This window comes from Scyliorhinus canicula, chromosome 18, assembly GCF_902713615.1.
Source record: "Scyliorhinus canicula chromosome 18, sScyCan1.1, whole genome shotgun sequence".
Taxonomy (NCBI): domain Eukaryota; kingdom Metazoa; phylum Chordata; class Chondrichthyes; order Carcharhiniformes; family Scyliorhinidae; genus Scyliorhinus; species Scyliorhinus canicula.
Genome location: NC_052163.1, coordinates 72,428,950 through 72,447,670, shown reverse-complemented (window position 1 = coordinate 72,447,670; position 18,721 = coordinate 72,428,950). Strand labels below are relative to the sequence as shown.

At 49.8% G+C, this 18,721-nt stretch overlaps 1 protein-coding gene across 2 annotated transcripts in view; it reads left to right on the top strand.

Annotated features, from left to right (window-relative positions):
- The first annotated feature begins 338 nt into the window (after positions 1-338).
- Positions 339-18,721, top strand: part of tax1bp3 (Tax1 (human T-cell leukemia virus type I) binding protein 3) — a 39,810-nt gene continuing 21,427 nt past the window's right edge. The window contains exons 1-3 of one of the 2 annotated variants that reach the window (XM_038777150.1): positions 339-638; positions 10,055-10,174; positions 13,154-13,252. In XM_038777150.1, the coding sequence (XP_038633078.1) occupies positions 600-638; positions 10,055-10,174; positions 13,154-13,252 (258 nt within the window). In that variant the 5' untranslated portion in view covers positions 339-599. The remainder of the gene's footprint in view (positions 639-10,054; positions 10,175-13,153; positions 13,253-18,721) is intronic. The other variant, XM_038777152.1, reaches the window with a different exon arrangement.

Below are 18,721 nucleotides of genomic sequence, written 5' to 3'. Positions count from 1 at the left end.
GGGACTTCAATATGCAGGTGGACTGGGAAAATCAGGTTGGTAGTGGAACCCAAAAGGAATTTGTGGAACGTCTGATAGATGTTTTTTTGGAGCAGCTTGTGACAGAGCCTGCGAGGGAACAGGCAATTCTGGATTTCATGATGAGGCAGATGAGGCAGACTTGATTAGGGATGCTAAGGTGAAGGAACCCGCCCACTTCCGAGAATCCCGCCCATGCTGAGAGCCGCGCCCACGGCCGCACCCCGCCCACTACCGGGAGCCCCGCCCACTGCTGAGCCGCGTCCATTGCCGCGTCACGCCCACTGCCGAGAGCCCCGCCCACTGCCGCACCCCGCCCACTGCCGGGAGCCCCGCCCATTGAGGCGCTCTTCCGTCCTGACTCCATTCCCTATTCTGAATAAACCCGGCCCATTATCTGCCAATCAGCAGGATTCTCTCTTCCCTGGAGTTTAACGGATGTTTGTTCAATGATTGGCTGAAGCAATTTGGGTGAAGTTGTTGCTCCGCGGAAGCGCAATCCGGCACGGTCTCCCAGGGCAACGACCCCCACCCCACCCCCCGTCTCCCGGAGCAACGAGCCGGAGTGGAGCGGCTCCGCCATGGCCTTCATCGCCGGGCAGCCGGTGACTGCAGTTGTGGTGAGTGTAACTGGGGAGCGGCGGGCCGGGGGCGGGGGGAAACCGGACCGGACAGATCCCCCTCTCTCCCGGATCCCCCCCTCCCCTCTCTCCCGGATCCCCCCCTCCCCTCTCTCCCGGATCCCCCCCCTCACCTCTCTCCCGGATCCCCCCCTCCCCTCTCTCCCGGATCCCCCCCTCCCCTCTCTCCCGGATCCCCCCCTCCCCTCTCTCCCGGATCCCCCCCTCCCCTCTCTCCCGGATCTCCCCCCCTCTCCCGGATCCCCATCCCTCTCCCGGATCCCCCATCCCTCTCCCGGATCCCCCATCCCTCTCCCGGATCCCCCATCCCTCTCCCGGATCCCCCATCCCTCTCCCGGACCCCCCCCCCCCCCCTCTCCCAGATCTCCTCTGTCTCCCGGATCCCCCCCCCCATCTCCCGGATCCCCCCCCTCCCCTCTCTCCCGGATTCCCCCCCCCCCTCTCCCGGATTTCCCCCCCCCTCTCCCGGATTTCCCCCCCCCCTCTCCCGGATTTCCCCCCCCCTCTCCCGGATTCCCCCCCCCCCTCTCTCCCGGATTCCCCCCCCCCTCTCCCCCGGATTCCCCCCCCTCTCTCCCGGATTCCCCACCCCCTCTCCCGGATTTCCCCCCCCCCCCTCTCCTGGATTCCACCCCCCTCTCTCCCGGATCCCCCCTCCCTCTCTCCCGGATCTCCCCCCCCCCCCTCTCCCCGATCCCCCCCCCCTCTCCCGGATCCCCCCCCCTCTCCCGGATCCCCCCCCCTCTCTCCCGATCTCCCCCCCCCTCTCTCCCGGATCCCCCCCCCCTCTCTCCCGGATCCCCCCCTCTCTCCCGGATCCCCCCCCCTCTCTCCCGGATCCCCCCCCCTCTCTCCCGGATCCCCCCCCCTCTCTCCCGATCCCCCCCCTCTCTCCCGGATCCCCCCCCTCTCTCCCGATCCCCCCCCCCCTCTCTCCCGGATCCCCCCCCCCCCCTCTCCCTCCGATCTCCCCCCCTCTCTCCCGATCCCACCCCCCCTCTCTCCCGGATCCCCCCCCCCCTCTCCCGGATCCCCCCCCCTCTCTCCCGGATCCCCCCCCCTCTCTCCCGGATCCCCCCCCCCCCCCCTCTCCCGATCTCCCCCCCTCGCCCGGATCTCTCTCCCTGATTCCCCCCCCCCCCCCCCTCCCCCCGATCCCCCCCCCCCTCCCCTCTCTCCCAGATCCCCCCCTCCCCTCTCTCCCGGATCCCCCCCTCCCCCCTCTCCCGGATCCCCCTCTCTCTCCCGGATCCCCCTCTCTCTCCCAGATCCCCCCTCCCCTCCCTCCCGGATCCCCCCCTCCCCTCCCTCCCGGATCCCTCCCTCCCGGATTCCCCCCCTCCCGGATCCCCCCCCTCCCGGATCCCCCCCCTCCCCTCTCTCCCGGATCACCCCCCTCTCCCGGATCCCCCTCTCTCTCCCCGGATCCCCCTCTCTCTCTCCCAGATCCCCCCTCCCCTCCCTCCCGATCCCCCCCTCCCCTCCCTCCCGGATCCCTCCCTCCCGGATTCCCCCCCCCCCATTCCCCCCCTCCCCTCCCTCCCGGATCCCCCCCTCCCCTCCCTCCCGATCCCTCCCTCCCGGATCCCACAGGATCCCCCCCTCCCCTCCCTCCCGGATCCCCCCCTCCCCTCCCTCCCGGATCCCCCCCTCCCCTCCCTCCCGGATCCCCCCCTCCCCTCCCTCCCGATCCCCCCCTCCCCTCCCTCCCGGATCCCCCCCTCCCGTCCCTCCGGATCCCCCCCCCCCCCTCCCTCCCGGATCCCCCCCTCCCCTCCCTCCCGGATCCCCCCCTCCCCTCCCCCCCGGATCCCCCCCCTCCCCTCCCTCCCGGATCCCCCCTCCCCTCCCTCCCGGATCCCCCCCTCCCCTCCCTCCCGGATCCCCCCTCCCCTCCCTCCCTCCCCCCCTCCCCTCCCTCCCTTCCGGATCCCCCCCTCCCCTCCCTCCCGATCCCCCCCCTCCCCTCCCCCCCGGATCCCCCCCCTCCCCTCCCTCCCGGATCCCCCCCCTCCCCTCCCTCCCTCCCGATCCCCCTCCCTCCCTCCCGATCCCCCCCCTCCCCTCCCTCCCGGATCCCCCCCCTCCCCTCCCTCCCGGATCCCCCCCTCCCCTCCCTCCCGGATCCCCCCCCCCCCTCCCTCCCGGATCCCCCCCTCCCCTCCCTCCCGGATCCCCGCCTCCCCTCCCTCCCGGATCCCCGCCTCCCCTCCCTCCATCCCCGCCTCCCCTCCCTCCCCCCGGATCCCCGCCTCCCCTCCCTCCCGGATCCCCCCCTCCCCTCCCTCCCGGATCCCCCCATCCCCTCTCTCCCGGATCTCCCCCCTCTCTTCTCCCCCCCCCCCTCTCTTTCCCCCCCTCTCTTTCCCCCCCTCTCCCGGATCCCTCTTCTCTCCCGGATCCCCCCCTCTCTCCCGGATTCCCCCCTCTCTCCCGGATTCCCCCCCCCCCTCTCCTGGATCCCCCCCTCTCGCCCGGATCTCTCTCCCTAATCCCCCCTCCCCTCTCTCCCAGATCCCCCTCTCTCTCCCGGATCCCCCTCCGCTCTCTCCCGGATCCCCCCTCCCCTCTCTTCCGGATCCCCCCCTCCCACCTCCCCCGGATCCCCCCACCTCCCCCGGATTCCGCCCCCCTCCCCCAGATTCCTCCCCCTCCCCCGGATTCCCCCCCTCTCCCGGATCCCTCCCCTCTCTCCCGGCGCCAACCAGCGCATGCGTGGTTGCCGTCGTCCCCACGGACGCCCCGTAAGAAATGGAGGAGTGATCTTGCGGGGCGGCGGATGAAAGGAGTGCATCTGTCAGAGGGACCGGCCCGCCAATCGGTGGGCACCGATCGTGGGCCAGACCCCTTCTGAATGCCCCCCTCCGGTGCTCGATCCTCCCCCCCCTCCCCCCCCCCCCCCCCCAAACAGGTCGCCCCCGCAACGTTCGTGCGCTATTCAAGCTGGCAGCGACCAGGTGTGGTTGGCGCCTGCGTCAACCTGTCATATTGGGCAGGCAGCTTGGCCCATGCGGGCCGGAGAATCGCCACTAGGCTGTTACAAACAGCGAGCGGCGATTCTCCGAGCGGCCTGCCGTAAATCGCGGCGCGCCGTTTTGGGGTGGGGTGGGAGAATCGCGTGCGAGTGCCGGGGCGGCGTGGCGGTACTCGCCCGGCGCCCCCGCGATTCTCCCACCCGGCGTGGGGGTGGGGGGAGAATTGCGCCCATTATCTTTTATTTTATACAAATGCTTTCTTGATCAACATCCTGTTTGCTATCCTTACACTTCTGCTCATCACAACACACCCATCGTATACCAAATCCCATTCAACTATCATTACTCACCTTGGTCCTCCATAATCTCAGATTTAGAATTCTGACCTTTGTGTTTAAATAACTTCACGGTCTCGCTCTTTCCCAGCTCTGTAATCATACCTAGCTGTTCAAACCCCCCCCCCCCCCCCCCCCCCCAATCCTGTTCCCCTGACTCAGGACCCGAACACTTCCCCACCCTCACCTGCCTTTACCAATCATTACTGCCTGTGACTTCAGCAACCTAGGTCTCGAGCGCTGAAATTGTCTCTCTAAACCTTGCCTCCTTATTACACTCCTCTTTAAGACAAAATCTTTGATCAAGCTTTTGATCCCCTGTCCCTTTTACCCTTGTGCCTTTGTGGAACACTGAGGAATTTTATATGACAGCGATACAAATAGAATGCAAGCTGTTGTGGTGGTATTGTTCATTAGGGCTGTGTCGGGGCCACAGCTAGATTATATTTTCTACGCTGAATGATTTATTTGTTTCAGCCCCACTCCCTTGAATGGGTGGTATGTACTTGTTACTGCAAGGTTTGCATTCCACAATGTTGAGATAGACGATGAGGTCAATGGGCAAGGCCTTGCTTCATGTCTGATAGCAGTACTCTGCAGTTCTGCATGGGAAAATCTAATGGTGAAGCAATTAGAGCTCCTGGGGGAAGTCAGAAGTCATTTTAACTAGAAGGATGACTGCATGTTTCTGTCGTGACTGTAAATTACTATCCACTGCAATCAACTAATTTGTGCAGCATTTCATAGAATATTGTGTTAATTTTGGGAGAGGTGCCTCTTGTTTGTTGAGGGTGCAGCCCTGGGACTATCGTAGGTTATTGTCAGATTATGAAGGGAGCTCCTTTGTGACCATCATAGTTGGATTAAGGTTGAAGTTCACATTGAGTCATATGTAGTTTGATGTGGGGCAGGGCAGTGTTCTTTTACTGCCGCCTCCATTTAGTCATGTTCCAGCCTGACAGGGAGGATGTGTGTTAGCTGCTGCAGGTTATGAATTCCATACCGTCAACATCATACCTAGCAGTATGAAAGAAATGGATAAAGCTTTACACTCTGATACCAACGCTGCATATCGGGTGGGGAAAATGATTGCACTTTGAAAGAAGGAATCAGAAGAGATTCAGATTAAATTATTCACCAAAGTAAAGTCGCACGTGATTGGCCTGGATTTTGCGATTAATACTAGTAAAATAGTCCAGTAAGAAGTCTTACAACACCAGGTTAAAGTCCAACAGGTTTGTTTCAAACACTAACTTTCGGAGCACTGCTCCTTCCTCAGGTGAATGAAGTGGAGAATACCTCTTCATTCACCTGAGTAAGGAGCAGTGCTCCGAAAGCTAGTGTTTGAAACAAACCTGTTGGACTTTAACCTGGTGTTGTAAGAACATAGAACAGTACAGCACAGAACAGGCCCTTCGGCCCTCGATGTTGTGCCGAGCAATGATCACCCTACTCAAACCCACGTATCCACCCTATACCCGTAACCCAACAACCCCCCCCCATAACCTTACATTTTAGGACACTACGGGCAATTTAGCATGGCCAATCCACCTAACCCGCACATCTTTGGACTGTGGGAGGAAACCGGAGCACCCGGAGGAAACCCACGCACACACGGGGAGGACGTGCAGACTCCGCACAGACAGTGACCCAGCCAGGAATCGTACCTGGGACCCTGGAGCTGTGAAGCATTTATGCTAACCTCCATGCTACCGTGCTGCCCGAAGACTTCTTACTGTGCCCACCCCAGTCCAACGCCGGCATCTCCTCATCAGTAAAATAGTCAGCATTCACCATTATTAAGAGTAACTTAAATTTCATCATCTGGACATGTGCAGTTAATTGCAGAAATCATGAAATTGTTATCAGAGTTGTCCTGCCCCTCGGCGATTCCAGATGCTTCTTTGCATTAACACCTCAATTTTAATATGTGCAATGCTGTAAAGTTTGGGGTGCCTATGTGATATAATGTTTGTTCAAATATAATTAATATTTTAATGGTGTGAAATATCATAATTACTGTAAACAACCTCTCCGGCACAGAAAATGAATATGTACAAATGTGGAATCTCGTTCCTTCACACTTTAATGATTGGAAATTTAGAAAAATGTTAAGTTTGTTTTATTTTACTTTTTCTCTATTTTGCTTTCTGTTTAATTTGACATTGAATTTTTCACTTTCACCTTTTAGCTGAGACAGTAAACCGAAGGCACTGTCTGTTCTCTAACATGGCAAAGTATTCCGCTGTGCTAGTTCAAAGAGACTTTCTCTCAAAGTGCCCTACGCAATATTTATTCCTTAATCAACATCAGTAAGAAAGACTCTGATCATAAGAACATAAGAACTAGGAGCAGGAGTAGGCCATCTGGCCACTCGAGCCTGCTCCGCCATTCAGTGAGATCATGGCTGATCATTATCGTGTTGCTATTTGTGGAGGCTTGCTGTCACAAATTGGCTGTCATGTTTCATAGAATCCCTACAGTGTAGGAGGCCATTCTGCACCGACCATCCGAAATAGCACCCGCCCTATCCCCGTAACCCCACCTAATTTGCACATCTTTGGACACTAAGGGATAATTTAGCATGGCCAATCCACCTAACCTCTTCACACAGGCCCCAATTCGAAAGGAGGACATTGTGCTCTTTTTTTATTCCTGGAATGTGCGTGTCGCTGGCTGGGCCAGCATTTATTATCCGAGTGGCTTGCAGGCCATTTCAGAGTCAACCACATTGCTGTGGGCCTGAAGTCACAGGTAAGGATGGCAAATTTCCTTCCCTAAAGAGCATTTGTGAACCAGATGGATTTTTCGTACAATCAACATGGGTTCATGGAATCATAACAAAGTTACAGCATAGAAGGAAGACATTCGGCCGATCTTTTGCATGTCAGCCTGAAGATATCCAGGTGCTCTTTCTAATCCCACCTTCCTACACCCGGTCCGTAGTCCTGTAGCTTGCAGCACTTAAGGTTCAGATCCAGGTACTTTTTCTTAACTAAATTTAGAGTATTCAATTATTTTTTTTCCAATTAAGGGGCAATTTAATGTGGCCAATCCACCTAACCTGCACATCTTTGGGTTGTGGGGTGAAACCCATGCAGACATGGGGAGAATGTGCAAACTCCACGTGGACAGTGACTCCAGGCTGGGATTCGAACCCGGATCCTCAGCGCCGCAGTCCCAATGCTAACCACTGCGCCACATGCCGCCCCTGATCCAGATACCTTTTAAAAGAATTTAGGGTCTCTGTCTCCACCACCAACTCCAGCAGCAAATTCCAGACTCCCACTACCCTCTATGTAAAAAAAGTCCTGGTTCTAGAATTCTCCACCAAGGGAAACAATTTTATCCTGTCCACTCTATCTCTTGTACACCTCAATTAAGTCACCCGTCAGCCTTCTTTGTTCCAAGGGAAACAACCCCAACCTATCAAATCTCTCCTTGTATCCACACTTTTCTAGCTCTGGCAACATTCTTGTAAACGTCCTCTGCGCTCCCTCCAGGGCAATAAGATCCTTCCTGTAATGTGACGAACTGCATACAATATTCCAGATATGGCCTCATCAGTGTTTTATACAATTCCAACATTATATCCGTACTTTTATATTCTATACCTCTGCCAATGAAGGAGAGCATTCCATATGCTTTCTTAAGAACCTTGTCTACTTGAACTGCTGCCTTTAGGGACCTGTGTACGTGTACACCAAGATCTCTCACTTCATCTACCCTTCTTAGTATATTCCCATTTATTGTGTACTCCTTACAACTGTTTGACCTCCCTAAATACATGGCCTTATACTTCCCTGTGTTAAATTCCATCTGCCACTTTATTGCCCACTCCACCAACCCATCTATATAATTTTGGAGATTATAGTTATCCTACACACTGTCCACCACTCAGCCAATCTTTGTGTCACTTGCAGATTTCCCAATCATGCTTCCCACGTTCAAATCCAAACTGTTAATATATAACACAAACATTAAATGTCCCAACACCGAACGCTGTGGAACACCACTTGAAACAGCTTTCTAATTGCAAGGACCATTATCTTCTGTTTCCTGTTACTCAGCCAGCTTTTATCCAGTTTGCCACATTGCCCTGTATCCAATAGGCTTTCATTTCCTTGACCTATGTGCCATGTGAGACTTTGTCAAACATCTTGCTAAAGTCCATGTACACCACATCCACTGCACTACATTCATCAACCCTTCTTATCACTTCCTCAAAGAACTCAATCAAATTTGTGAGGCAAGACCTTCCTTTAACAAATCCATGCTGACTATCCCTCACTAATCCATGCCTTTCTATGTGAAAGTTAATCCTATCTCTCAGGATTGTTTCCACTAATTAGCCCACTACTGACATAAGACTAACTGGCCTATAATTGTTTGGCATTTTCCTTCGATCCCTTTTTAAACATTGGAACCATGTTTGCATTTCTCCAGTCCTCCAGTACCTCCCCGTATCTCGTGAGGATTGGAAAATCATCCTCAGAGCATCTATTTTCTCCTCCCTGACCTACTTCAGCTTTGGAAACGACCCATCTGGCCCTGGCGACTTCCTCTCTCTTTATGATTATCCATCCAGTATCTCACAGTGTTCCTCCTGGACTACTGTATCTGCATCATCCATTTCCTTTGTAAGCACGGGGACAAAATATTCATTTAAAACCCTCCCACAGCCTCTGTATCTATACACAAGTTCCCCTCTTCATCTCTGATAGGTCCCACTTTTTCCTTAATTAACCGTTTACCATTAACATCTTTGGGTTTTCTTTAACTTTACTTGCTAATCTTTTTTCATGCCCTTTGATTTCCTTATTTCCTTTTTGACTTAGTCACTGCACTTCCTAAACTCATCTAGGCTATCTGCACTGCTTAGTTCTTTGTGCCTATTGTGCACTTTCTTTTTCTGTTTGGACTTTCCCTGTTTTCTTCTAGGCAACCAGGGCAGTGTCTAGATTGGGCAGTACCACTCTTTTATTTATGGAAGGGGCATTTCTACTTAGTACATTCAGGATCTCTCCTTTTAGTGTTTCCCAGTGGTTTTTCACAGATATCCTCTTATAGAACATAGAACACTACAGCACAGTACGGGCCCTTCGGCCCTCGATGTTGCGCCGACCTGTGAAACCATCTGAAGCCTATCTGACCTACACTATTCCATTTTCATCCATATGTCTATCCAGTGACCACTTAAATGCCCTTAAAGTTGGCGAGTCTACTACTATTGCAGGCAGGGCATTCCACACCCCTACTACTCTCTGAGTAAAGAAACTGCCTCTGATATCTGTCCTATATCTATCACCCCTCAATTTAAAGCTATGTCCCCTCGTGTTGGTCATCACCATCCGAGGAAAAAGACTCTCACTGTCCACCCTATCTAACCCTCTGACTATCTTATATGTCTCTATTAAGTCACCTCTCAGCCTTCTCCTCTCTAACGAAAACAACCTCAATTCCCTGAGCCTTTCCTCGTAAGACCTTCCCTCCATACCAGGCAACATCCTAGTAAATCTCCTCTGAACCCTTTCCAAAGCTTCCACATCCTTCCTATAATGTGCATAAGATGCATAATTCCGGTATGCATGGAAGATTGGCATAGCTTGCTGGTTGGAATAAATGTCCAGGGAATTATTGTGAGTATTGCTTAGTAAGAGAAGATGGTGATGTGAAATATTCAACATTTATGAAAAATACATTAAGGAGTTGGAACTCTCAAAGTGGCCTACTTGGGATTTTCAATGCCAGGAAAGGGGTTAATATTAGTCCTCTGCTCACTATGGGGGACATTATTTGAAAATTGGGAAGAAGGGAAGTCAGATGGAATTACTTTTCTAAACTAGGGGCGGTAATTGAAGTGGATACTGTAACTGGGATTAAGAAGGAGTGTGGAAGGGGAAGACATCAAGGCATATGGTAAGAAGATGTGTAGTGGAAGCTGAAGTTTGTTGGCATTACATTTTTTCCCCATTCTGAAAGCGGCTGATGTCCTTGGAGGTGCAGTGACAGTAAACCATACTGTCTTTGTTACTGAGTGTGGATGTCCCCAGGCTCTCTCCTGACTCTGAGTTCTTTGTTTCAGCAACGTATTGAAATCCGTAAACTGCGTCATGGTGACAACCTAATCCTGGGATTCAGTATCGGAGGTGGAATCGACCAGGATCCAGCACAAAACCCCTACTCTGAGGATAAAACAGACAAGGTGGGAATTGGGTATCCAAATTCTGCAAGGTTGAAAATCAGAAAATGATTCTGTGAATGCATCTTAGTAAGCAGCAAACAATTTCAACTGCTTTCACCCCCTGTTCTCAACAGAGCCTCACAATTAGCTGCCAAATATAACATTTGATGATAAACGATGAAGTGAATCTGGATCAAGAAGTTGGATATTTGAGTATCATGTCCGTTCCTCAAAAAAATCAAGACCTAATTTATTCTCTAACTTTTTTTCATAAATTTAGAGTACCCAATTCACTTTTTCCAATTAAGGGGCAATTTAGCGTGGCCAATTCACCTAACCTGGATATATTTTGGGTTGTGGGGGTGAAACCCACGCAGACAAGGGGAGAATGTGCAAACTCCACATGGACAGTGACCCAGAGCCGGGATCGAACCTGGGACCTCGGCGCCGTGAGGCTGCAGGGCTCACCCACTGTACCACCGTGCTGCCCTTTTATTCTCTAACATGACAGTTTTGAAGGAGGGAGAGATGCAGTGTGAGTCAGGGAGATACAGCTATATTACTTTCTGAAAGGTGGATTGATTTTGCAGATAGCTATTTTCAGAAAAATATTCAGGGAGATAAATTATGCTTTCCGTGAACAAACCGTACCCTTGCCCTTCACTCAAGGCATTTGTTGACTGTTAGAAGCTGAAATTGTAACCGAGGTCAGATGATGATGGAGGAATTTCATTGTCTACGTCCTCTGAAATGACTGGTCGAGCCACTCCGTTCTATCAGACCATTACAGAAAAGTTTAATAATAATATTGGATCACTTGGCAGCAACTTAGGCACAGGAAGCAGCAGGCAAACCCTGCCCAGTCAACCCTGAAAAGTCTTCCTTGCTAACACTTGGGAATCAAACTAAAATTAAAAGAGCGAGAGAGATTTTACAGATTAGTCAAGCAACATAGAGTCAGGTAGCCCATCGCGTCTGCACCGGTCAAAAATAACCACCTAATTATTCTAATCCCATTTTCCAGCACTTGGCCCAGAGCCTGTACGTCTTGGCATTGCAAATGCACATCTAAATACTTCTTAAATGTTATGAGGGTCTCTGCCTCCACCGCCCTTTCAGGCACCGAGTTCCAGATTCCCACCAAACCTCTGGATGAAAAGGTTTTTCCTCACATCACCTCTAAAACTCCTGCCCCTTACCTTAAATCTATGCCCCTGGTCATTGATTCTTCCACCAAAGGGAAGTGGTTCTTCCTGTCTACTTTATCTATGCCCCTCATAATTATATACATCTCAGTCATGTCCCCCTTAGTCTCCTCTGCTTCAAGGAAAACAACCCAGCCTATCCAATCTCTCTTCATAATTAAAGCTCTCCAGCCCAGCACACCTGCTGGTAAATCTCCTCAGTGCCCTTTCCATGCTTTCATGTTCTTCCGATAGTGTGGATTCCAGAACTGCACACAATATTCTAGCTGTGGCCTAGCTAACATTTTATACCATTCCAGCATAACCTTCCTGCTCTTAAACGCTATGCCTTGGCTAATAAATACCATATGCCTTCTTAACCACTGTACCAACCAGCCCTGCTACCTTAAGACACCAGTGTACAAGCACATCAAAGTCTCTGATCCTCAGTGCTCCAGGGTCCTGCCATTTATCATGTATTCCCTTCCCTTGTTTGTCATGCCCAAGTGCATCACTTCATACTTATTCAGATTGAATTTATTTGCTACTGATCAGCCCATTTGACCAGTTTGTCTATATCCTCCTGTAATCTAAGGCTCTCCTCCTCACTATTTACCACTCCACCAATTTTCGTATGATTCACGAACATCCTGACACAGTCATAATCTCTGAATGGTACCTCACAACCAATGCTCTAAACCCCATCAACACTCGGTATGCCCCATCCTGGGGTGCTCTTTCCAAGGGCTGGTACAGGCTCGATGGGCTGAATGGCCTCCTGCACTGTAAACTTATGATACCACCAGGGAGGTAAAGTTGGGTAGGAGTGGCCCTTGAGAATCCAACAGATGGCATTGGTTGTGCTAGAGAATGCCCATACAGCTGATGGTTGGCTGGGGCCAGAGAACACCTATATGAACCGTGGCCTTAAGTTCACAGTGGCCTTCTTGAGAAGGTTAAGTTTAAACTGAGGGGAAGGATGGAGGGGTTCTACAATTCATGGGCATTATTCATTATGCGTTTTCAAGAATTGGATAACATCGAACCTTAGTTGGGAGGGTTGGGGCAGGGGGACTGTATGTGTTAATGGTGACAATGGGTGGTTCCTGAATCCTTTTTATTATTTGTTTATGTTAACATGTGGACAGTTTTTTGGGGGTTGATGGGAGGATGGGATTGTTATTGTTGATATGGGCATTGACATTATGTTGGTTACTGTTTATTGTTTATTGTTGGTGGGTGTAAATTTGGGAGAAAATATGAAAAAGGAGAATAAAAATATTTAAAAAAAAATTCACAGTGGGCTGTCAGCAGCGGGCGCAGCCTCCCCCCTCCTCTCTCAGCAGCCATGATGCCGGTTTCACGATTTTTAAAAACACAAGTGAACTGCGGCGCCGAGAATTCGGCCCATCGGAGGAGGAGAATCGCGGAGACCCGGGAGAATACTGGGTCGGGCCCGCTCATGATATACGTGCGTTCCAGAATGCATTGATCCCTCCGTCGAAGCGACAGAGAATTGCAATTTGGCTTGAAATTGGCGCCCGCTGAGTTTTCGGCAACGGAACCAATTCTCCACCCAGTCACATTTCCTGATTTCTGCATCGGCCGACGGAGAATCCCGCCACATATATTTCACAAAGATGTATTCAATAGAGAAAGAAAGCTTCCTGAAGGATGACTCATCTGTGGCTAACTAAGGAAGTTAAGGGCAATCGGGACCCCCCTCCCCCCCCCCCCCCCCCGGGCGGGAACATGCATATAGATCATCAGAGCTGTTTTGCATATAATCTATTGACAGGACTCCTGATCCACTTAGATCCTGGGATGCTCCAGCCAAGAGCGCCACTGGCGTGAATTGGTGCAAGTCCTGAGAAACAGTAACCTGGTGGCTTGCAGTTCAAGGGTTTGCAAGGAGGTGAGTACCACCCCCCCCCCCCCCTGCAAACAAGGTACTGAGGGGTGTCCTTCATGGGAGGTGGTGGTCAGAAGCTGGGCTGGAAGGACACAGGGTCAGGGGTCTTCCGGGGATGGAGGTTATTTGGCTGCTCTTCCTATCTGCAACCTTTAAACCCTTAAACAGTCGGTAGCTAAAAATTCAAGTTCTCTCATAATAAAGTGAAAGTTCCCATCTGCACCCCTAAACCTGTATGCCAAGTTCAAAGATCTCTGAAATGAAGGTAAAAGTATTCCCTTTAATGTGGTGGAAACCTTTGAAGTAGTTTTCTCACAGTCAATTTTGTTGCACGTTAATGTATATAGAAGCCTGATTATATGCCCAGAAGGCTAAAAGCTTTGAACGGAATTGTTTACATTCAATTTCATGCACGATTGCCTCTTAACAGTTTTTTGATTGACAGATCTAGGCAGTTTGAAAGTGGGATTTAAGATTGTGTATTTATAAAGGGGGGATTTAAGATTGTGTATTTATATAGGGGGATTTATATAGGGGGATTTAAGATTGTGTACTTATATAGGGGGATTTATATAGGGGAATTGAAGATTGTGTATTTATATAGGGGGACTTAAGATTGTGGGAATTAAGACCTTGGGAATTAATAGGAAACAAGAAAATGGCAGGGAATTTGAACAATATTTTGTATCTTTGTGGTAGAATATGCTTGTTATCCCGATAATATTAGAAAACAAGGCAAAAACGAAGGATTGGCTTAAAACAATTATCATCGCACCGAGAAAAAATACTTGTCAAATTAATGGGACTGAAATTTGACAAGTTCTAAGGGCCTTTTTTAAAAAAAAAGGAATGGCTCCTCCCCAATATCACAGATGGCAACCGTCAGCCAATTTGATTCACTCCACGAGTTACCAGGAAACAGCCGAAGGCACTGGATACTGAAAAGCTATGCCCCCTGACAACATTCCGCCAATTGTGCTCGAGAATTAGCTACTCTCCTGGACAAGCTATTTGTGTCCAGCTACAACTCTGGCATCTACCCGACAATGAATACACAAAGAGCGGGACAAATCCAGCCCGACCAATTACCACCCCACGCAGTCTATTCTCGATCATCTGCAAAGTGCAGAAAGGCGTCGTCAACAACACCATCAAGTGGCACTTGCTTAATATAATCTGCTCACCGATGCTTAATTTGGGTTTTGCCATGGTCACGCGCCCCTGACCTCATTACAGCCTTAGTCAAACAAAAGAGCTGAACTCCAGAGGTGAGCATTTGATCGAGTATGGCATCAAGGAGCCCTAGAAAAACTGGAGTCAGTGGGAATCAGGAGGAAACCTCTCTGCTGGCTGGAGTCCTAGCTAGCACAAATGAAGATGGTTGTAGTTGTTGGAGGTGAATCATCTCAGTTTCAGGACATCATTGCAGGAGTTCCTCAGGGTAGTGTCCGAGACCCAACCATCTTCAGCTGCTTCATCAATGATCTTCCTTCCATCATAAGGTCAGAAGTGGGCATGTTAGCTGATGATTGCACAATGTTCAGCACCATTTGCGGCTCCTCAGATACTGGGACAGGCCCTGTTCAAATGCAGCAAGGCCTGGGCAATATCCAGGTTTGGGCTGACAAGTTGCAAGTTACATTCTCATCACAAGTACCAGGCAAAAACCATTTTTAATAAGAGAGAATCTAACCATCGCCTCATGACATTTCTATTGCTGAATCCCCACTCATCAATATCCTGGGGGTCACCATTGATACACTGCAGGAACTCACCAAGACTGTTTTAACCCACAACCACTACCATCTAGAAGACAAAGCGAGGAGATACATGGTAACCCCACCGCCTAGAAGTTCTTCTCCAAGCCACTCACCACCTTGACTTGGAAATATATCACTGATCCTTCACTATTGCTGGGTCAGAATGCTGGCACTCCCTCCCTAACAGCATTGTGGGTGTACCTACACTAGGTGGACTGCAGCGGTTCAAGAAGACAACTCGCCACCACATTCTCAAACAGCAATGCCCAAATCCCATTTTTTAAATTCCAAATTTCTCTAGATTTCGCGAAGATCCCAGCAATATGGAAAATTGTAAATGGAATGCTAATTTTCAAGAAAGGAATGAGTTAAATAACAAGAAATTACAATTCAGTTAGCTGACATCTGTCATTGGGGAAATGTTAGAATCCATGATTAAGGAAGTGGCAGCAAGAGATTTAGAAAATCATAATACAATCAGGCAGAGTCAGCATGGTTTTGTGAAATTTTGTTTGACAAATTAATTAGTTTTTTGAGGATGTAACAAATGGGCTGGATAAAGAGAATCCAGTGTATTTGGATTTCCAAAAGGCATTGAATAAGATGTAATGTTAAAGATTATTGCACAAGGTAAGAACTCGGGCAGATGTAGGTAACGTGGATAGAGAATCGGCTAACTAACAGGAAATAGATACATGGGTCATTTTCAGGTTGGCAAACAAACTACTGGGGTGCCAGAGGAATCAATGTAGGGGCCTCAACCTATTAATGGATGAAAGGACTGAGTGCATTAAAGACAAATTTGTTGATGATACAAAGATAGGTGAGAAAGTAGGTTGTGTGAAGGAATCACACATTGGGCAGCACGGTAGCACAATAGTTAGATCAGTTGTTTCACAGCTCCAGGGTCCCAGGTTCGATTCCCAGCTGTCTGTGCGGAGTCTACGTGTCCTCCCTTCTGCGGGGGCTTCCTCCGGATGCTCCGGTTTCCTCCCAGTCCAAAGATGTGCAGGTTAGGTGGATTGGCTGTGCTAAATTGCCCTAGGGGCTGGTTTAGCACAAGGTTAAATCGCTGGCTTTGAAAGCAGACAAAGGCAGGCCAGCAGCACAGTTCAATTCCCATACCAGCCTCCCCGAACAGGCGCTGAAATATGGCGACTAGGGGATTTTCACAGTAACTTCATTTGAAGCCTACTTGTGACAATAAGCGATTTTCATTCATTTTCATTTCAAATTGCCCTTAGTGTCCAAAAAAGGTTAGGTGGGGTTACTGGATTACAGGGATAGGATGGAACTGTGGGGTTAAGGAGGGTGCTCTTTCCAAGAGCGGTGCAGAGTCGATGGGCCGAATGGCCACCTTCTGCACTGTAAATTCTATGATCTATGAATCAAGGAGGCTACAAAGGAATAAAGGTAGATTAAGTGACTGGGCGAAAATTGGGCAAATGGAGTTTAATATGGGAAAATGTGAACTTGCCCATTTTGGTGGGAAGAATAGAGAAGCTGAATATAATTTAAGTGGTGAGACACTGCAGAGGGATCTGGGTATCCTTGTACATCGGGATGCTCATTTTGCCAGTAGCCTGGGGGTTTCCCGACGGCGTGGGTCTGGCCGACAATGGGAAATCCTATTGACCAGCCGGCAAAACGGAGCATCCCACCGGCATGCTGAACCAGAAATCTGGCATGATGGAATGGACAATCCAGCCCCATGTCTCTGTTATCTTTCAACATGAGGTGACAGTGGTTTCCTTTTCCTAGTATTGAAGTTAACTCGGAATGGGGAAATGACACTGCGGCTGCATGTCAGCCTTGGCAGAATTGATCTTCCCCATGAGTCAAAGATTGTGAATTCAATCCACTGTGTAAATTCTATGATGTCTCGGGATTTGAGCACAAAAGAGCAGCATGGCGGCCCAGTGGTTAGCACTGCTGCCTCACAGCGCCGAGGTCCCAGGTTCGATCCGGTTCTGGGTCACTGTCCGTGTGGAGTTTGCACATTCTCCCTGTGTTTGCGTTGGTTTCACCCTCACAACCCAAAAGAGATGTGCAGGCTAGTTGGATTTGCCACACTAAATTGCCCCTTAATTAGAAAAAATGAATTGGGTGCACTAAATTTATTTTAAAAAAAAGATTTGAGCACAAAAATCATGGCAAAGGAGTGCTGCACGTTTTGCTTGAGGTGTTAAATCGTGGCTCCATCTATCCTTTCAGTTGGCAGTAAAAGACCCCATGATGCATATTTATCCCTCAATCAGAGACACCAATTACCCAGTCATTATAACATTGCTCTTTGTGGCTTCCAGTGGCGTCCATGCTGTGAACAGTCACACATTTAGCAACTCCTGCTCTTGGTGGGCTTTTTAACGGCTTTTAAGCTGGATTTTTGCAGAAATTGTTTCTAACATAAGTGGATAAAAGTGAGGAGGAGAAGGTGACCCCTATCCTATGGAATTACGCTTGAAAAATAATCGCAAAAGAAGGAATCAAAAGCTGGTTGGAAGTGAGGATTTGAGCTTGGTGGCTGCAATGGCAGAGAAGCCGGCTCAATGGTCGATGGATCAGAAGTTTGCCCGGCACCGTAAGGAGTGTGCGGAGGACCTGACCAAGGTGGTAGCTTCAATTAAGGAGGCTGCCGACTGGATGGAGGCGTCAATGATGGCCCAGGGACAGTCAATCCAAAAGCTACAGGAGTAGGCGACGGAATGAGGGAAGCAGTCCACTGGGATGGCACTGTAAATTGTCATTTTACAGGATTGGCAAAAGCGGCTGCTGGAAAAGGTGGAAGTCCTGGAGAATCATTCCCGCAGGCAGAACATTTGGATCGTCGGTCTGCCAGAGGGAAAGGAAGGATCGGATGCCGGTGCGTATGTTGTGAAGATGTTTGAGAAAATGATGGGGGCAGAGGCGTTCAACAGGCCGTTGGAGGTGGATCAGGCTCACAGGGCACTCATGTGCAAGCCCCAGGGTTGTGAGCCCCCGCGTGTGATGGTAGTGAAGCTGCATCGATTCCTGGACAAAGAACGCATCATGAGATGGGCTAGGCAAACAAAACTGTTTGTATGGGAAGAAGCCAAGATCCGGGTTTACCAAGACTTGGGAGCAGAACTTGCTCAGAGGAGAGCGAGTTTCGATAAAGTTACGGCTGCCCTGTATGCGAAGGGAATAAAATTTGGATTGCTCTACCCGGCTCGTCTTTGGGTAGCTTACGAGAAACGGAAGTATATTTTGGCTCGCCGGAAGAAGTGGCGGTCTTTATGAAAGACAACAACCTGGGGGACCCATGAGGACTTTTTTAAAAAAAAAAAGAAAAAACTGGTCGGTAGCGATTTAAATCAAAAAGTTCTGTGATGCACTGTAACTTGAGTTGCGATGACCGAGAAGAGAAGGATTTCTCTTGAGTTATCTAACTTTGACCTTTCAGTGTATGTACTAAGGTATAGTTTATTCTTTTTTTGTGTTTGTAAAAAAAAAAAAGAAAAAAGGGTGAAAAAATGGAGGGGGGTGAAGAAAAGTTCTCAAATTGAGATGTTCTAGGAAGGAAAGACATCTGTCTTGAGTTTTTGCATGCATAGTTTTTGCTGTCTTTCCATTTATCCTGTTTGTTTTCACTTCCATTGTTTGGGGCTCTGTTTGAAAGTGATGGGATTGATAAGATGTTGGAAAGGGGGAGGGGTGGGCCGTTGAGCCTAGACTTTAAGTGGATGGTTTG